Genomic DNA, 16,521 nt, shown 5'->3' with positions numbered 1-16,521 from the left:
AATAAACTTGGTATGTGTATTGAGTAGCGTCACACAATTTTAAAAATTATTTTAACTTTTAAATTTTCAATCATAATTTAAAGTTGGTTATCTCCCTTTTTTGGGAGGTAAAATTGCTTCACAGCAATGAAGCTCAATGAATAGCAGTTATGGATCCCTGTTGATTTAAAGATAATATTTGAATAATTATCAACAATATTTTATCTTCAAACATGCTCCACACTGCAGGAAACCAGTATTTATACCAGTATACTACCTAACAAGGTAAACTAATTGTATCTAATTGGGTTTTTCGTATTCAGGCCTTAGGATATAGGGAGTTTAGAGAAATTCCTATTTAGGCAAAGAGTTTTTATTAAAAAAATGTTTTTTGTTTTCATACGACTGACCTGTATTTTTGACTGTATATCAACCATCCTTTAATGGTTGGGACTAGTAGTCCACCGAGTAATATCTGTGTTGGATGATAGATTAACAGTGGAACTGATATCACAGACAGACCTGGATGATTGCTGAATAAAATCTTCACAATTGGAATTCCTAGTGAAAAAAAGAGAAGTGAACACAAATAAGACTGTACTCATAGAATTATTTTCTTAAATACTTAAAATTGTACATGGAAAAGAGAAATGTTTTTTTCAGAGGTACATTTAAGTAGTTATCATAGGTACCAGAATTATGATATAGTACGCCAGATGTGCGTTTTGTCTACAGAAGACTCATCAGTGACGCTCATATCAAAATATTTATAAAGCCAAACAAGTACAAAGTTGAAGAGCATTGAGGAACGAAAATTTCAAAAAGTTGTGACAAATACGGCTAAGGTAATCTTAGGTAAGGTAACAATACACACATGGTAATTAGTTAACTTTTCACCGTAAATTTTGTTGATAGTGAGTGATTTGTCATGATATATCTTTCTAAATATCTGATTGGTAAAACTTTAAATCTGGATATTTCATATGTCATTATTTTGATAATTATAAGCCTTATTTTTTTACGAGATAATCATATTTTAACAATAGTGTTGCTTTCTTAAACCATTTGTGTGCATGTATTTTTTCAGACATTTATAAAATAGCAATTAAGCATTTCAATTGATAGTCTCATAAATTTTCAAATAATTAATTTTCAGTGGTTTTCACCTCAAAAAACTTTGAAATACCCAATCCTAGTATCAACTTATAAAGGTGATAAGATGGTTCATTCTTCTTTTATTCTGTCACATAAATTGATTATACAGTGTATGTCTGCAACTTCTAGTATTTTGAGTAGCAATTTTCTTGGATTGATGAAAAATTGTGTTTTCATTAATTTGGTGGTTTTGCTTAAAGTATGCAATTGAGAATGGAAACAGGGAACATGTCATAGAGACAACAACCCAACAAAAGACCAGAAAACAGCTGAAAGCTACCAATTAGGTCTTCAACACTTGAGAAAATCCTGCACTTGGTGGCGGGCTTCAGTTCATACTTTGTTCAACATTAAATGTGTGGTTCATTATTACTCAAAGTTCAAGAAAATTGTAGCCCAACAAACAGTAATGATTGATTGATGGATTGTTGGTTGCTTAACGTCCAGTGGCAAATATTTCATGCATATTCAGGACGAGAACAAATTCACAATAAATACAATAGGTAGGTCTTGCCATAATAGAGGCCATTTGGGATGATGGTCGGGGAAATTTGGACTGCCACTGGGAAATGAGGGTATATTGGATGGGGACAGAAATTTTGCCTTGCAACAGGCCACCTACGGACCCCTCAGAGAGATGTTGCAAGGGTTCTTAACGTGCAAAGAGCGTGGCACCCTCTTTACACGAGGCATCTGATTTAACGTCTCCATTCTGACCGAACGTGACTGCGAACTTAATACATCCGCACAGCCAAACGGATGCCCCACTTCGGCAAGCGTGTTACTGCCGGTTGGAAAAAGACTAGGTGACCATATTTCTATTCTCCAGTCACCCTTGGGGGCCAAATAGTAATGCAAATATAAGTTATATATATTTCTGAAACATACTTTGGATTCATTATTTTTCATTGAAAATCAATTTTTGTTGGATTTGGGGGTACACTTGAACCATTATTCAAATGTTAAATAAATTATAAAGTTTCTAAAGGTTTGGCATGCAGAGATTGGCAAAACAACCAAATCAAATATCCAAGTTTTCCTCAATCCCCGAAAATAGATACCCACGAAAATAAATGAATCCACAGTAATACATTCTTTTATTTACACTACTTACCTAATGTTAGGGACTTGTGAGTACAGCAGAAGAGAACAGCCACTGCATCAGGTGGTATAAACAATTTAAACACCTGAGTTATTGTCATAAATATACTAAACAAAAGTATACACTGGATTATTACAACTGAAAGTATAAAAGATAACAAATCAAAAGTCAAATGCAAGTTTGAAAATTCAATATCCTATAATTTATTATTCATTGTAATTTTGCATTATATACATGTACTCATGAAGCATTTAAGACCATTGTATCAGTCATTCTGATATGACGTGCATCTTTGCTTTGTAAATAAACCCATGCTTAAAATAAAAAATAAAAAATTGTTTGCACATGCGTATATTGACTACTGCAGAAAAATTGATTTTATCAAATTGGCATGCATTTTAATAATGTGTTACAATTGGCAAATGACATATTTGACCTAGATACGACAAAGTTCGTGCTGGCTGTTCCAAACCCCTCCCTCTGAAAAAAACACATTGCCAGTCGTCTGATTATTTACAAACTAAATAAGGTAGGTTTATGGAAGAGCCTACAGAAAGGCTCTTCACTTATACACATCAGACATAGAAATTACCTTAATTGTCCTAATAAGAATCGAAATAATTGATGCAAGTTATACTTTATTGTAGTTTTAACATGGGAAGGCATTATATTTTTGATTATTTTTGCCTATCGCAAAAATAATCACGACTATAATGCCTACCCATGTTAAAACTACAATAAAGTATAGCTTGCATCAATTATTTCCTTAAATCATTATTTACTTATATATTTATTAAAATAAATAAACTATAAATCTACTTAATGGTAATTTCTGCCAATCAAATTATCCCCTTTACTAATTTTTTTAAAGGGGGATAACTTAAATATTCTTGCCTCAAATTGAAGGTAGGGATTGGCCCTTCACAGGATTTTCCAGAACTTGTTCAGTTTAGTGTTTTCTATTTATAGTTACAGTAGTAGCCATGTTAAATCAAAGGTGGTTTCTTTAACCAAAAGGAGAAGGTCCGGTTTTTGGTCTCAAATTTCAGGTTAGTCTGACAAAAGATTTTAAACACCTTTTTAGCACTTGAGTGTCTTTTTCTGTTGATTTAATTTGTTGAAGTGAAAGATTTTAACTGATTTAGTCATAAAACACTCTCCGATGCAAGCATAAATATCAAAAATCTATCAAATATGCCAAAAAATGTCACTTTTCAGATGTTTTTTGTCAAAAATGAAAGTGGCCGCATCCGTGTTCATCCTCAACCTTCATAAATGTTATGTATTATCATCAAATACAACTTACATTTCAATATTATCAATGAACACGGATGCAGCCACTTTCATTTAAGACCGAAATTTAACTAAAATGCTAAAATTTTGAAGATTTAAGTAAACTAGCATGACTTAATGATGCTAGTACCCGATATATATGCATTGTATTGTCAAAAACAGCCCATATTGATGTAGCAGAAGCATTCTACTTTACAATAAATAATTAAAAGTTAACATTTAAACAATTTTGTAAAACTGCCACATTTTGGAGCCAAAAAGGGGTCTTACTGGACCTACTCCTTTCTTTTAAAATTTGTCCAAAAATGTTTCATTTCCCCAAGGTGTTTACCCTACATACTTCTAAAATCATTTCATCTGAAGTGTTATGCTAATAGTATTCATAATATACTTAATAAGGCTAGGATTTTTTAATTTGTTGGTTTACGGGAACCGAAATTTTGCCGATTTACAGAATAAAAATAAAATTGACTTTTCATGCTTTTTTATTCCCGTCGACCCTAACAAATACATTATCCCTGAAAAATAATTAAAATATTCTTTTTTTATGAAATGAAATGCATTAATCACTAACAGAATTGATAACACTTTCTGTCGTGAAAAAATAAAACTTCCGGTTTCTAAAAAAAGACAAATCAATTATAACTGACCTTGAAATGTCGTTTGCGCAAATAATTTTGCGGAACGAAAACTGTGTTTAAAACCAATTACACAATAAGTTCGTTTCCCTTATTTGTCATCAGTCCGTAAGATGCATCATCTCATAGAAATAGACTTGTCCAAATGTGGACAGGTGGAAGTTCAAGACATCAAGTAAAAGTATTGAATATTAACAAATCATTTGAAATTTTCTTGTTTTATATAGATAATAAAAAAATATAGACCATTTGGATAAAACACAAAATGCATAACAACAGATAAACCAGACATTCTCTTTTTTCCAGTGGACGAGTCTATAAGTTTTTGACACATGTTTTGAAACTTATTTTCGTATGACTTTTCTTTGTCACTTTTCATGCTTGAAGATCATTATTCACCAAGTTTTCTGGAATTGAATCTGTTTTTCTTGTTTGTGAAATGACGATTTAATTTCATCTTTGTCCGTGCACCCCCCTTTCTTTACGGGAAATATTTAGACAATGTCATGCGATGTTTATGACAGCTGACCAATAATATTTCATCGAACTAAAATTTAAGAAATGATAAGAAAATAGCATAACAAACATATTATTAGAAAGGTTAAATATATATTTTATTTTGAACATTTTTCTGTCTTGAAAGATTTTTTTTTTTTTTCCCTGACCAACCGACCTACCGAGAAAATCCATAAACCAAAAAATTAAATCAAAGCACCAAAGGGTGCTATAGGCAGTTAATCAAAAACCCAAAGTCAAACTTGGCAAAGTTCAGATGAATAGTGTAAAGAATTAGTCAATTATTTATCTCAGGCATTGTTCTCAGCTATTTCTAAAGTATCAAATAATGCTTGTACAGTAATGTTTATTTTATGCAATCCTACCACTTTTAAAAGTAATTTCCAATTTATATTTATAAAGATTCAATGTTTGAGATTATACACATACACTGTCCTATGTTAGGGGAGAGTTTTGTGCCAGTTAAGATGTTTAAGCCGCCACATTCTGTTTGCATCTGTCCATAGTGAGGACCCACTAATGCAGGGCTTTCCCATGAAATTGTAGTAGAAGGCTCAATTAAAATTATTTTCGGCTGTAACATGCGTTCAGCGAAGCGAGACACCCACCAAGCTGTAAGGTTGGTGCCTTATGGCAGGGGGTCTGGGGCCCCTCAAGGCCCCCAGAAGCTCTGGCATAAATAGAGCATGAAATCCTGCATTCTCGCAATCTCCTGGCACCTAATTTTATATTTCAACTGACCATTTTTAATGTATGAAATTTAAGAAAGAAATAAAAATCTCAAAGAAATTTCCTTTTTTTTTGTTAAAGTTTTTTTATTTTTATTACCTTATGCTTAAAATTCATTTACTTTTAAAGGAGTTTTATTTATATAATAATCTGGTTTGTTATAAATCTTGATCGATTTATTTTGCATAACTACGTGCATTTGTAAACAAATGACCCCCCTCTTCTCTCTAAAGACTGTTACACGTATTTAAATCATACAATTATTTCTCAAGCATTGACAGAAAATTGATATATCCTCTGATTTTCTTTTTTTTTTGTAAACTGTTCAATAAGTCTGATACATAAATCATTTGGAAATGTTATTTATTTGAGGTCGAGTCGACAATATTCTACTTTCGTTTTTGACCTTGATTCTCTGAACACCACGTGGGCTTTGAAAAAGAACTTCAAAAGATATACTGTTTTCCAGATTCTGAACAATATGATCTACTACACTTTCTTTAATTTGACTGATATTATTCCATAACATAAGATTGTCATCCTATCTGATTGTCTTCACGTTTTAAAAGCCAAAAAAAAAAGCCAACGCGTTAATGCCCATAGGAACGTCTCTATTGTTATCGTTTAATGACCACCGGAACTTCTCTCTTGTTATCTTTGAAAAGAAAGGATGCATTTTGACTTTAAATAGACAACCAATCAGTGACCTGAATTCATGTGAACTATATTTAGCCCACAGTAAACACTGACTTTTCACCCTTGTTTATCGTGACCGCGACTTTGCGACAATACATCTCTCGGCTGCCTGTAAACATTTGAAAAAGATATTTTTTATCTTTTTGAATTTATATTTTTGTCAGTGAAGTAGCCGGCACTTGAAGCCACCGAAAGCCCTGATCATCAGAATCCTCTCAATTTTAAAGGTACGTAAATTTCGTCTTCTATGTAATTTGAAATTGCCGCCAACTTATTAATAGACAACTGACGTATGTAATACGTATCGATGACAAACAATATTCCTACGACTTTTGCCATTTGGGAAATGTAAACGACTCATCTTTATAGATTTTCGGCGACCAAATTTTTCATACAATTGTTCTTTGGCATCTTAGCCAACAGCACAGGGGATAATAAACTTATATAATAGAAGGATTTCTATCGAGCACTACTTCCTATGTGCAATTTCAAAACTTTTGGGAAAATCGACGACCATTTAACGTTTTTATGATAATATTTTTTATATTCCAGAATAAAAAGTATGACAAAAGTGTCCAATTAGTTATAAATAACATGATAGCCAGCCAGATAATAAAAGTGGCACATATTTCAGCATTTATTGGGTAGAACATAAATCTAGGGTGCTCGCATAAAGCAGCTTAACTGCTTAAAAACCGTGGCCTAAATTAAGAATTTTCTATTTTATTTCAACTAAAATACAGAAAATTAACTTACTTAAAAATATAACAGACATCAAACTGATAAAATCTATTCCAATATTTGCATTTGAAAACGTATCACAGAACGTAGTGTAAATAATCAGCAACAAAATACAGCTGAAAATATATAATGGAATATAGTTAAACACTGTGGATTCAGTAATGTCAGTTATATTCATGAGTTACCATTTATTATGGATTTCATAGGAAGAGAAAACCATGAATTTAAATGCTTGAGGAAATACAAATTGTTAGCTACTTCATAGGAGCAAAAGTTGAAACATCAAAATTTAAGGGAATGTCAAAATAGCAAATATAAAATTGATACCAAAGAAATTAAAAAAAAACATATGGTTCAGCATCAAATTCACAGTAAAAGGAGGTTAATTTTTTAATTATTATATATTTTTCATTTCGGGGACTTTTATAACTGACTATGCTGAATGGGTTTTGCTCATTGTTGAAGGCTGTAGGATGACCTATGGTTGATACTTTCTATGTCATTTGGTCTCATTGGCACTTATTCTACAGCTTCTCATTTTTATAATCAGTCTTGCTATAAATACCAGGAGATTATGAAGCTTCATCAAGCTTTCAGTAACTGTAAGCATTCTTTTATATGGCAAACTGTTTTTTTTTTTGGACAGTCAAATTGTATTGACCATATAATATGTTATTTATACAGCATAATTAAGGCCAATTAATCTCTATGAAAATGAAATGTGCTAATGCCTTTACAACTGCAAATCAGATATCATAGACTAACCATAAGTGGTTTCATTTTAAACTCAGCTAATCACAAACTCTTACATTTAAACAATGAAATTGTTTAACTTCAATAGACCATGACAGAGGGGGCTAAGCCAAATATTCTGCATTGAAATTGAGATGTGCCAATGTTAAAACAACTGCACACCAAATATCATTGTCTTACCACAAGTTGTTCACCTTAAACTGACCTAATAACTAATTTTCACATGAAAACAAAAAAAAATAAACTATGAGTGAGGAGGGAAGACCAAATTAATTTCATGGAAATGAGATGTGCCAATATTAATACAACAATATACGAAATATTATTGATTTAACATAAATTGTAGTTCCAAACTGACTTAAGCACAAACTTTAACAAACTGTTGACTCCAGCACCAGAAACAACATACCCAGGTATTTTGACTCCATCAAGGCACAACAAAAATTTAAGCCTCAGACTGAACCAAAATGTTGATGAAGCCTACAGCGTGTCTAGGATTGCAATGTCTGGCTTTTTCATGACATTTTTAACAGATTTGAAATAAAAAGACAAAAGAGCTATTTTTTTGTATCTTGAAACTGCTATTTTAAATTCTTTGAAAGCTCTGCTTATTCATGAAATGTTAGTTTACCTGCCAATACAACTGAATGGTATATGTTTTCTGTCTAACCAAAGCTTGGCATGTTTTCTTAAGATCTGGCCGAGTACTAGAGGAAAAAGGACTGTTAGAGAAAGTTGTGTGGCTATATTGTACACAGGTACATCAACAAGATTGCCAATCTAAAAGAGAGAAAGTTGTGTAGTTATATTGTAAACAGTCCTATTCACAAGGTTACCAATCTAAAATAATGTGTGAATTTATGAATGTTATTATTTGTTACGATTTATAGGATTTTTTATACAAGTTAAACGAAGAACTGACAAGAATTGTTCCTTGTAGTCATATAGCACTGCTGAGTCTATGTAGAAAATTCAATATTTATTATTTAATAAACATGATAAAGGTAAATAACAGCCAATTTCAACAACATTTTACAATTGACCTTTTATGACTCTTTTCTGCTATTATTTCAGCTAGTAACTCACTATTGTCTTACAAAAAACACTTAATTAAAGCATCATTGGGCTCTGATTAAGTAAAAGATTTTCTCATTGTTATCCTACCCAATCTAGTTATCTTGATATCTTACATAAATTTAAATGTCTTGTTCTTTTAAACTTTCATGAGGAACATGACTCCTTGAATAAATCTACCTGCATATAGAGTTTTAGATATATCAAGGATTTGGTTTAAAGAAAACTTGATTCTTATTATTTTAAATAATTGCATATTACCTCAAATTCTAATATAGTAGTCACATTATTATTACTTTCATGTATTTTCATAATTCTATTGTTTGCATATGTTTCATGATATCCTTTATAACTTACCTATAACTGTGTATGTAAATACTTACAACATTTAAAATCAAGGCTGGTGTAGCAAATATACCCTGAAATGTAAGACAGATTGTTAGTCAGACAGATAAATGTCCTAAAATATTAGATATGTGTACAGAAGACAACAACAGTCCCAAGGAATGGAGGCTTTAATCCGGTAATATTTTGTTTATTCGTTTCTTGTTTCATGGAATTGATTTAAACAAGGCTGCTGTGGGTTGTTTTTTTTTGTAGATTTTAACTCAAATTTTTGACCTCTTTCTTTTTATCCCTAAGATCAACAGTTGTCCCATTGACAATCAAACCAAATTATTATATTTTTTTAAAACATATTTGCTTCCGATAATTGTGTTTTGAGGGGACTTTAAATTCTTAAATGTGGGGGTCTCGAAGAAATTAAACTTACCAAAAAGCTCCCAAGTGCAGAGTTAAATATCGCTGCTGGCTAAAAAGGGAGAAAATCAATAATTAATTTAAACTGCAGTGAAATCATTACAAAATTATACACAATTACCTTTGTTCCTTGAATTCACTGAATTTTAAAGATTCTCTGTGACCAAAAACCATTATATTGACAATTTGACATGTTAATCACAGGTTAGTTATGACACGTGTTATGACAAAAGACACAGCATTTGCATATAGCCTTAAAACCCTGCCACATTCTGTACATGTATGTGCCTGTCCAAAGTCAAAAAGCCTGTAATTCAGCATGTGGTTGTTGTCTGTTGCTGTGAAACATATTTGTTTTTGTTCATCATTTTTTACATAAATTAGGTCGTTAGTTTTTTCGTTTGAATTGTTTTACATTTGTCATTTCTGGGCCGTTTATAGCTGACTATGCATATGGGCTTTGCTCATTGTTGAAGGCCATACAGAGAACTATAGTTGTTAATTTCTGTGACATCTGATCTCTTGTAGAGGGTTATCTCATTGGTAATCATACCACATCTTCTTATTTTTAAAGTCAACGTTCATTATCAGTGTACATACATGTATAAGCACTTGGTTATAGTATTTCCTAAACTTAAAGTTTTATTGTTTGTAATTGTTTGCTCAGCTGAAGATGATTTCATGTGCAGCATTTATTAATCGGAAGAATATTGATGAATTGATTGTTGTTGTGAAACGCCACTCTAAGCACTCTTTGCTGTATTATTGCGGCAAGTTTTAATAGATTGACGAAACAGGAGTACACATTTAAGAAGAAAAAACAAATTTAATCTGACAAGGAGATCTAATAGACAACTTTCGAGTTTGATGCATTTCCGTCAAAAACTTTGGTTTTAGTGAACATCATTTGTTTTTTTAGGAGCATAGTCACTCATTTCAATGTTGAGCCAGTGGTTGGAAAACTATAATGCTATATTGCACAAATTGTTGGGCAAATTAAATTCTCATAATTGACAATCAGCACTGCTGTCATTAGGGAATAGTAATTAAGTACTTACAAAACAAACATTATTTCTAGTTTATCATGCACAATGACGATCACTAAAACGCTTGATGAACGTTAAAAGTGCAGGGATACAGGTGATCCCCTCTATCTGGTAAATGACGTCATTAAGGCGTGCATAATTGACGATTTTTTTCCGGTGACAGATGAACTCGAAAGTGGTCTATTATATTATATTTAATTGAAATATAAGTAAATCAATTCTAATGTTTTTTTAAATGAAAGTCCTATAGAAATTTGACTTGCATTATTTTTCGACACTTTTTTCAACAACAAAAAAAACACACAAAAAACCTGTATGTTTTTATGGAGACGTTTTATCAGCTTGTAGCAATGAATATTCTTGGTATATTAGCATGTTTAAATAGAGCATAAATCTAATTATCCTCCATTCCTTGACATCACAGCCATTTACATTAAGTTGTGAAGTTAGTAAAGACAATGTCTTACGCCAGAAAAGAAAAGTGATTGTTGTCTGACGTCAATAATTCAAGTGTAACTGTTCCCGAAATAATGATAAAGTCTATACATTTCTGATGTCAAAGAGTCATGTTAAAAGTTATCTTTCCTGAAGGAAATCTGTTTAGATGTTTCAAGATGTTTCATAGTATATAAAATAAAATAACTGATCCTTTTCTTACCTCATTGCCACCTATGGCTTTCGTAAGGATAACAGCTGATGAAACTGGAGGTGGCATACATCCTAAAACTTTCAAGCTGAAAGCATACATATGTATGTGTTAAAAGGATGTTAAAAGGATGTGTATTAACTTAAATTAGACTAAATTAGACTAAAGCTATGGTTTATAAATTTACATTTAGACCAAGGCTTCAATTGTTTTTTTAAAATGACTCGGAATTGAAAACCATTTTTTTTTATCCATTGTAACTTAGAACATGGGAAATTTAGTGCTATGTTCATCAAATCTGTCAAAAATATCTGACATCCTAGGCAATATTGGTAGTAACACATGGAGCATTTATCATTGGGCTGAGTTATCTCCCTTCAAATTGGATCAACTTCACATAAACAATTCATCAGGTACAAAATGTATATATGGGTTGCACATGTTGAAAAGGTTTATTTATCTTTTTATTTGGTCAAAGATAATTATACTAATTGTTCCATTCGAAATGTATTTATGCTCCATTAAATATGCATATGGGGTTTTTCAATAAAAACGTATTTTCTTGTCCCAGCCACTTTAAAAAAAATGTGTTTGATCTTTGCAAGTAATTTTTTGTGCAGTCAGTACATTGAATTAGATTTAACATTTTTAAGCAAAGAAACAGTTTATTTTTAGAGGGATTGATAAGATATTGACTCCTGAATGGTCCAAAACAACCAAAATGGCATGTCCCTAGACCGCCTGTTCAACATTCATTCTCTAATATATTGTAAAAAAATGAAGAAATCAATGTTATTTTTACTTTACATAAGTTCTTTAATAATTCAAAAGTATGTTCAGAGCCAACATATTTTAATAAACAGCTTTCAATATAGGATTTTTAATTTCAGAAGGTGTGTCCCTCACAAAATGTCCACTACGAAACGAAGTCATTAAAATTTGCCAATAAACAGTTTTATAAAATCAATGTAATTTTTGTTTGCAAGAGATATAAACATAAGGGTCTTACAAAAGAATTGATGCTTTTATAACGGCAATTAAATTGTTGGTAAGAAAAATTGAGCACATCAAATGGACCAGAGTGATACCGTATTTTTGTTAATGTCCACTACGAAACGGGTCAAATCTCCTTCAGTATCATGAGTATCTGGTTTTAAAATTATGAAAAAAATATCAGTGTACAGCTTAATAAATGCATTGATGAAATACAATCAGTCTTGTTACTATTGCAATATAGGGATTGTGGGGGAAAAAATAAAACAATCGAATATGTCCCCTATGAAACGGTCCCCTACGAAACAAATATGGGAGAAAAACATTTCCTAGTTGACACTACCACTACCATGCAGTCTTTTTTTAATCTTTTTTCAATTTTACTCCATGTGGTGAACCAACGCCTGTGTGAATCATTTCGTTAGAGTCCCTGAAGTGGATACCTAGGTATGCAGGGTTGTCAAATTATGCAAATAAATGCAACATTAAAATAATACCCAAAATTGACAACAACACTTCGAATGGTCTGCAATTTTATTTACTATGGTCTACATGTTTCGCCTGCAAGGCAGGCTTCATCAGGACAATTTCAATTATATTCGTGCAAAACAAATAACAAGGGTTAGTGTCATGTAATTTTTATTATGTTTTTATTAACACATAATAGGGTTGATGTCAACTACGAAACTTCTTGTCCACTACGAAATGGTTTTGTCCACTACGAAAGTAATCAAAATGTCCACTATGTAACATGAGTTGTACCTTCATATGTGAAGTACTGTCTTATCTTTATCGATAAAAATGGTTTTCCAATTCAGAAAAAAATAAGTTTTTTCTAGTATTTAAAGTAAACAAACTGGAATGTCTATAGGAAACATTTAAAATTGCAAAAAATATGTGTGTTTAGAAGAAGTTTCGTACACAAATTATGAAAATAATATCATTTTAAAGAATATTTAAGATTGCACTTTTTGTTTACAAACAGGTCTATAATAGAGGTATTCAAAATAACTCTTGAAATTAAATTTTAGACAAGTTGATTTTCGATTTTTTTTTGGTCTGAAAGTTACGCTTTTATTGAAAAACGCCCATATACTGTTTTTCATTAAGCCATTCTACATTAAGAACTTGCACAATGCAGGATATAATTATAAGTAGTAGGTGGATTCCATGAAAACCTCTGAATTACAGACTCCTGATAATATGTTTTTCCTTACAATACATCTAAATTTTACACAACTTACCCTTGTAAGAGGAGCCCATCAAATGATGACAAAGACAACATGTTCACTAACACTACCATGATGCAGGGGAAGACAATAAATGTAAAACATTGGATAAACAGGTGAATTCTTATCTGTAATACAGCTTTAGTAAGATCCTGGAATAAAATACATAATATATCAAATAAATGTGATGGTACTACATGTATTACATAAACAACCAGCCTGCAGTATAATTATCAAATAGTACATTTCTGGGAATTCACAATTTCACATGTAAAGTTATGTATACCAAGGATATTCTTTTATGATTTTCTTGTCATTTGAAGAAGTGGTGTTGAATTTAGATCTATGTTTTGTTAATATATGTACAACAGGATGATTTAGAGCACAAACAATTGTAACAAAACCTGTTGAGTTGATTGTGGCAGTATGTATGTTGCCATCTAAATGTCTTTTGGTTATTTTTGTCACCTCTAATGTTTTTCATATCTGAATTATGAAGATCATCACAAATTCTGTTGAAGATTCTTGGTTTGTTTTTTTTTCTTTAAAAGCTTTCTGTGGATTCAGCATGTTCAGTCATTATCTTTCATGGTTCCAATTTTCATTGATTGAGGAAAGATATATCTTTGTGGATATTTAATTTTGTTGTTTTGCTCCAGTTTGCTTTCAAGCTTATACTTTGAGGAACAAATGCATACAATACCTATCCCAATGAAATCTATGTAAAAGGGTACCCTACAAATAATGAATTCACAGTTTTTATGCCCCACCTACGATAGTAGAGGGGCATTATGTTTTCTGGTCTGTGCCTCCGTTCGTTTGTCCGTTCGTTCGTCCGACTTCAGGTTAAAGTTTTTGGTCAAGGTAGTTTTTGATGAAGTTGAAGTCCAATTCACTTGAAACTTAGTACACATGTTCCCCATGATATGATCTTTCTAATTTTAATGCCAAATTATAGTTTTGACCCCAATTTCATGGTCAACTGAACATAGAAAATGAAAGTGTGAAGTTCAGGTTAAAGTTTTTGGTCAAGGTAGTTTTTGATGAAGTTAAAGTCACAACTACTTGAAACTTAGTACACATGTTCCCTATGATATGATCTTTCTAATTTTAATTCCAAATTAAAGTTTTGACCCCAATTTCACGGTCCACTGAACATGGAAAATTATAGTGTGAGTGGGGCATCCGTGTACTATGGACACATTCTTGTTTTCTTATACTTTACCTCTGTTTTGATAGAAATCCCACTATTAAAAAATATTATGAAAACAGCCACATATTTTACTGTTATTTCTGGCTTAAGTAACCCTACAAGTAAAAAGTGACATATATATAATACATTTATATCTTTCAGATGGCAAAACAGTCTACTGTAACTGGTCAACATCTATAGCTATATCTATATAAGTAGTGATTGTACATTTGTTAATACAATACAATACAGAATGACAAATCTACTAAATTTTAAGGTGAGGGTCCATATAGAAAATTCTTTGACATAAATGTTTTATGTTCAGTGAACCACAAACCCTAACTTGGCATTTAATAGTTTGCTTAATCATGTGAAAACAACTTTATCATATTATGGTTGATGGTAAATTACCTTCAACCAAAACTTCAATCTTGTGTTTCATCTGAAAAAAATTACTCAGAGACATCCCTAAGTCACTGTGCAGTTGGAAATATTTCAAGGTCTGTCATCTACTAGATGTATAAAAATCAAAAGCATTTTTTGTTTCAGAAAAATGAAATCTTTTATTGAATTTCGGTTAGATGTAAATCTTCTAAATCAGAGTGTTGATAATTAAGGAAAAGTTTATAATATGATATACAAATGTATAACTTATAAGTATAATGGTGTATACATGCTTAATGGTGACCCTCTGCTGTTGTTGTTTTTTATTTGGTCGGGTTGTTGTCTCTTTGACACATTCCCCATTTCCATTCTCAATTTTATGTAACTTTTCATTTGTTCACGTCTTTTAATAACATTATATATATATATATATATATATATATATTTATGCAATAGTTTTTAACCTTTATGAGGGTTTGGATGGGGTTAAATGATTAAAGAATAATGCCCTAAAAAAATAAAGATTAGAGAATAACGGGCAAAAAAAATGAAGATTAGAGAAAAAAGGGGTTAATTTTTTGAAGATTTGAGATAAAAGGGGTTAATTTTTAAATGATTAGAGAAAAAAGGGGTGAAAATTAAATGTTTACAGAATAACAGACCCTCCCATCCAGACCCTCCTTTATGAGGTATTTCTACTTTTTTTTTGAAAGACCTATAATATTGCTTTTGTTAGAAGATGATAAAATTTGTTCGTGGCCACTTTTTTCTTGCGATGGTTTGATTTTTCATCAGATGTTACTCAGATCTATGGTACATGTATATGACACCCAGTATATATAAATGCATTTGAAACTGACCAGTGGCGGATCCAGAACTTTTCATAAGGGGGCATTGCTGACTGACCTAAGGGGGCCCCGCTCCAGTCATACTTCAGTGATTCCCTATATAATCAAACAAATTTTTCCCACCAAAGGCCCACCCTCCCTTGGATCTGTCTATGCTGACACTACTTAACCAAATTAATTTTCCTTGTAGGAGTTATCTCCTCAAACACTGTTTTTCTAGTAATCTTGTTTCATATATATATATACAGCAAAACCGAAGAAGGAACTGACAAATTTATTTTCTAAATTGCTCGTTACATCCTGAGGATGTTTTTTTTAAGTTTGACCAAAGAGGCATATATTCTACAGAGATGATTTCCATTATATTTTAAATTATATATAATATGAGAGTTATTACCTCCTTTAGCTCCAATATGAGGGAACAGGTGAGCAAAAAATATAACAAATACTATTCCTGTTAAAAAATAATGTCTCCTTAAAAGAGACACAAGTAATGCTATCATTTGGATTCATATGCAGTTGTTAAAAACTAAAAGAAACAGTTTTCAGTGTCTTTAAACTTTTTGTCAAATTCCCCCAACCTAAGATACATGTGGCGGAAGTGCCCTACAACACCCAATCTTCTCCACTTACGCAGATAAAAAAAGTTTCAAATTTACAAGCAAACTTTCTTAATAGAAACATAGACTTTTAAGTTCTTATCTAGAATCGAGATTTAGATAATTTTGATTGTTTAATTATGTTCAAT

The 16,521-nt window shown here is 31.5% G+C and overlaps 1 protein-coding gene across 2 annotated transcripts in view; it reads right to left on the bottom strand.

Annotated features, from left to right (window-relative positions):
• The window catches only part of LOC143042572 (sodium/bile acid cotransporter 7-like), a 29,103-nt gene extending 12,743 nt beyond the window's left edge, over nucleotides 1-16,360 (bottom strand). The window contains exons 1-10 of one of the 2 annotated variants that reach the window (XM_076214973.1): nucleotides 16,171-16,360; nucleotides 14,575-14,657; nucleotides 13,365-13,501; nucleotides 11,140-11,215; nucleotides 9,449-9,487; nucleotides 9,060-9,095; nucleotides 8,234-8,382; nucleotides 6,865-6,965; nucleotides 2,249-2,374; nucleotides 390-540 (exon numbers count right to left, since the gene is read on the bottom strand). In XM_076214973.1, the coding sequence (XP_076071088.1) occupies nucleotides 390-540; nucleotides 2,249-2,374; nucleotides 6,865-6,965; nucleotides 8,234-8,382; nucleotides 9,060-9,095; nucleotides 9,449-9,487; nucleotides 11,140-11,215; nucleotides 13,365-13,501; nucleotides 14,575-14,657; nucleotides 16,171-16,276 (1,004 nt within the window). In that variant the 5' untranslated portion in view covers nucleotides 16,277-16,360. Of the gene's footprint in view, nucleotides 1-389; nucleotides 541-2,248; nucleotides 2,375-6,864; nucleotides 6,966-8,233; nucleotides 8,383-9,059; nucleotides 9,096-9,448; nucleotides 9,488-11,139; nucleotides 11,216-13,364; nucleotides 13,502-14,574; nucleotides 14,658-16,170 lie in introns of those variants that run through there. The other variant, XR_012968049.1, reaches the window with a different exon arrangement.
• Between the last annotated feature and the right edge of the window lie 161 nt (nucleotides 16,361-16,521).

The sequence above is a fragment of the Mytilus galloprovincialis genome, chromosome 8, assembly GCF_965363235.1.
Source record: "Mytilus galloprovincialis chromosome 8, xbMytGall1.hap1.1, whole genome shotgun sequence".
Taxonomy (NCBI): domain Eukaryota; kingdom Metazoa; phylum Mollusca; class Bivalvia; order Mytilida; family Mytilidae; genus Mytilus; species Mytilus galloprovincialis.
This window is presented reverse-complemented; position numbering and strand designations above follow the sequence as displayed.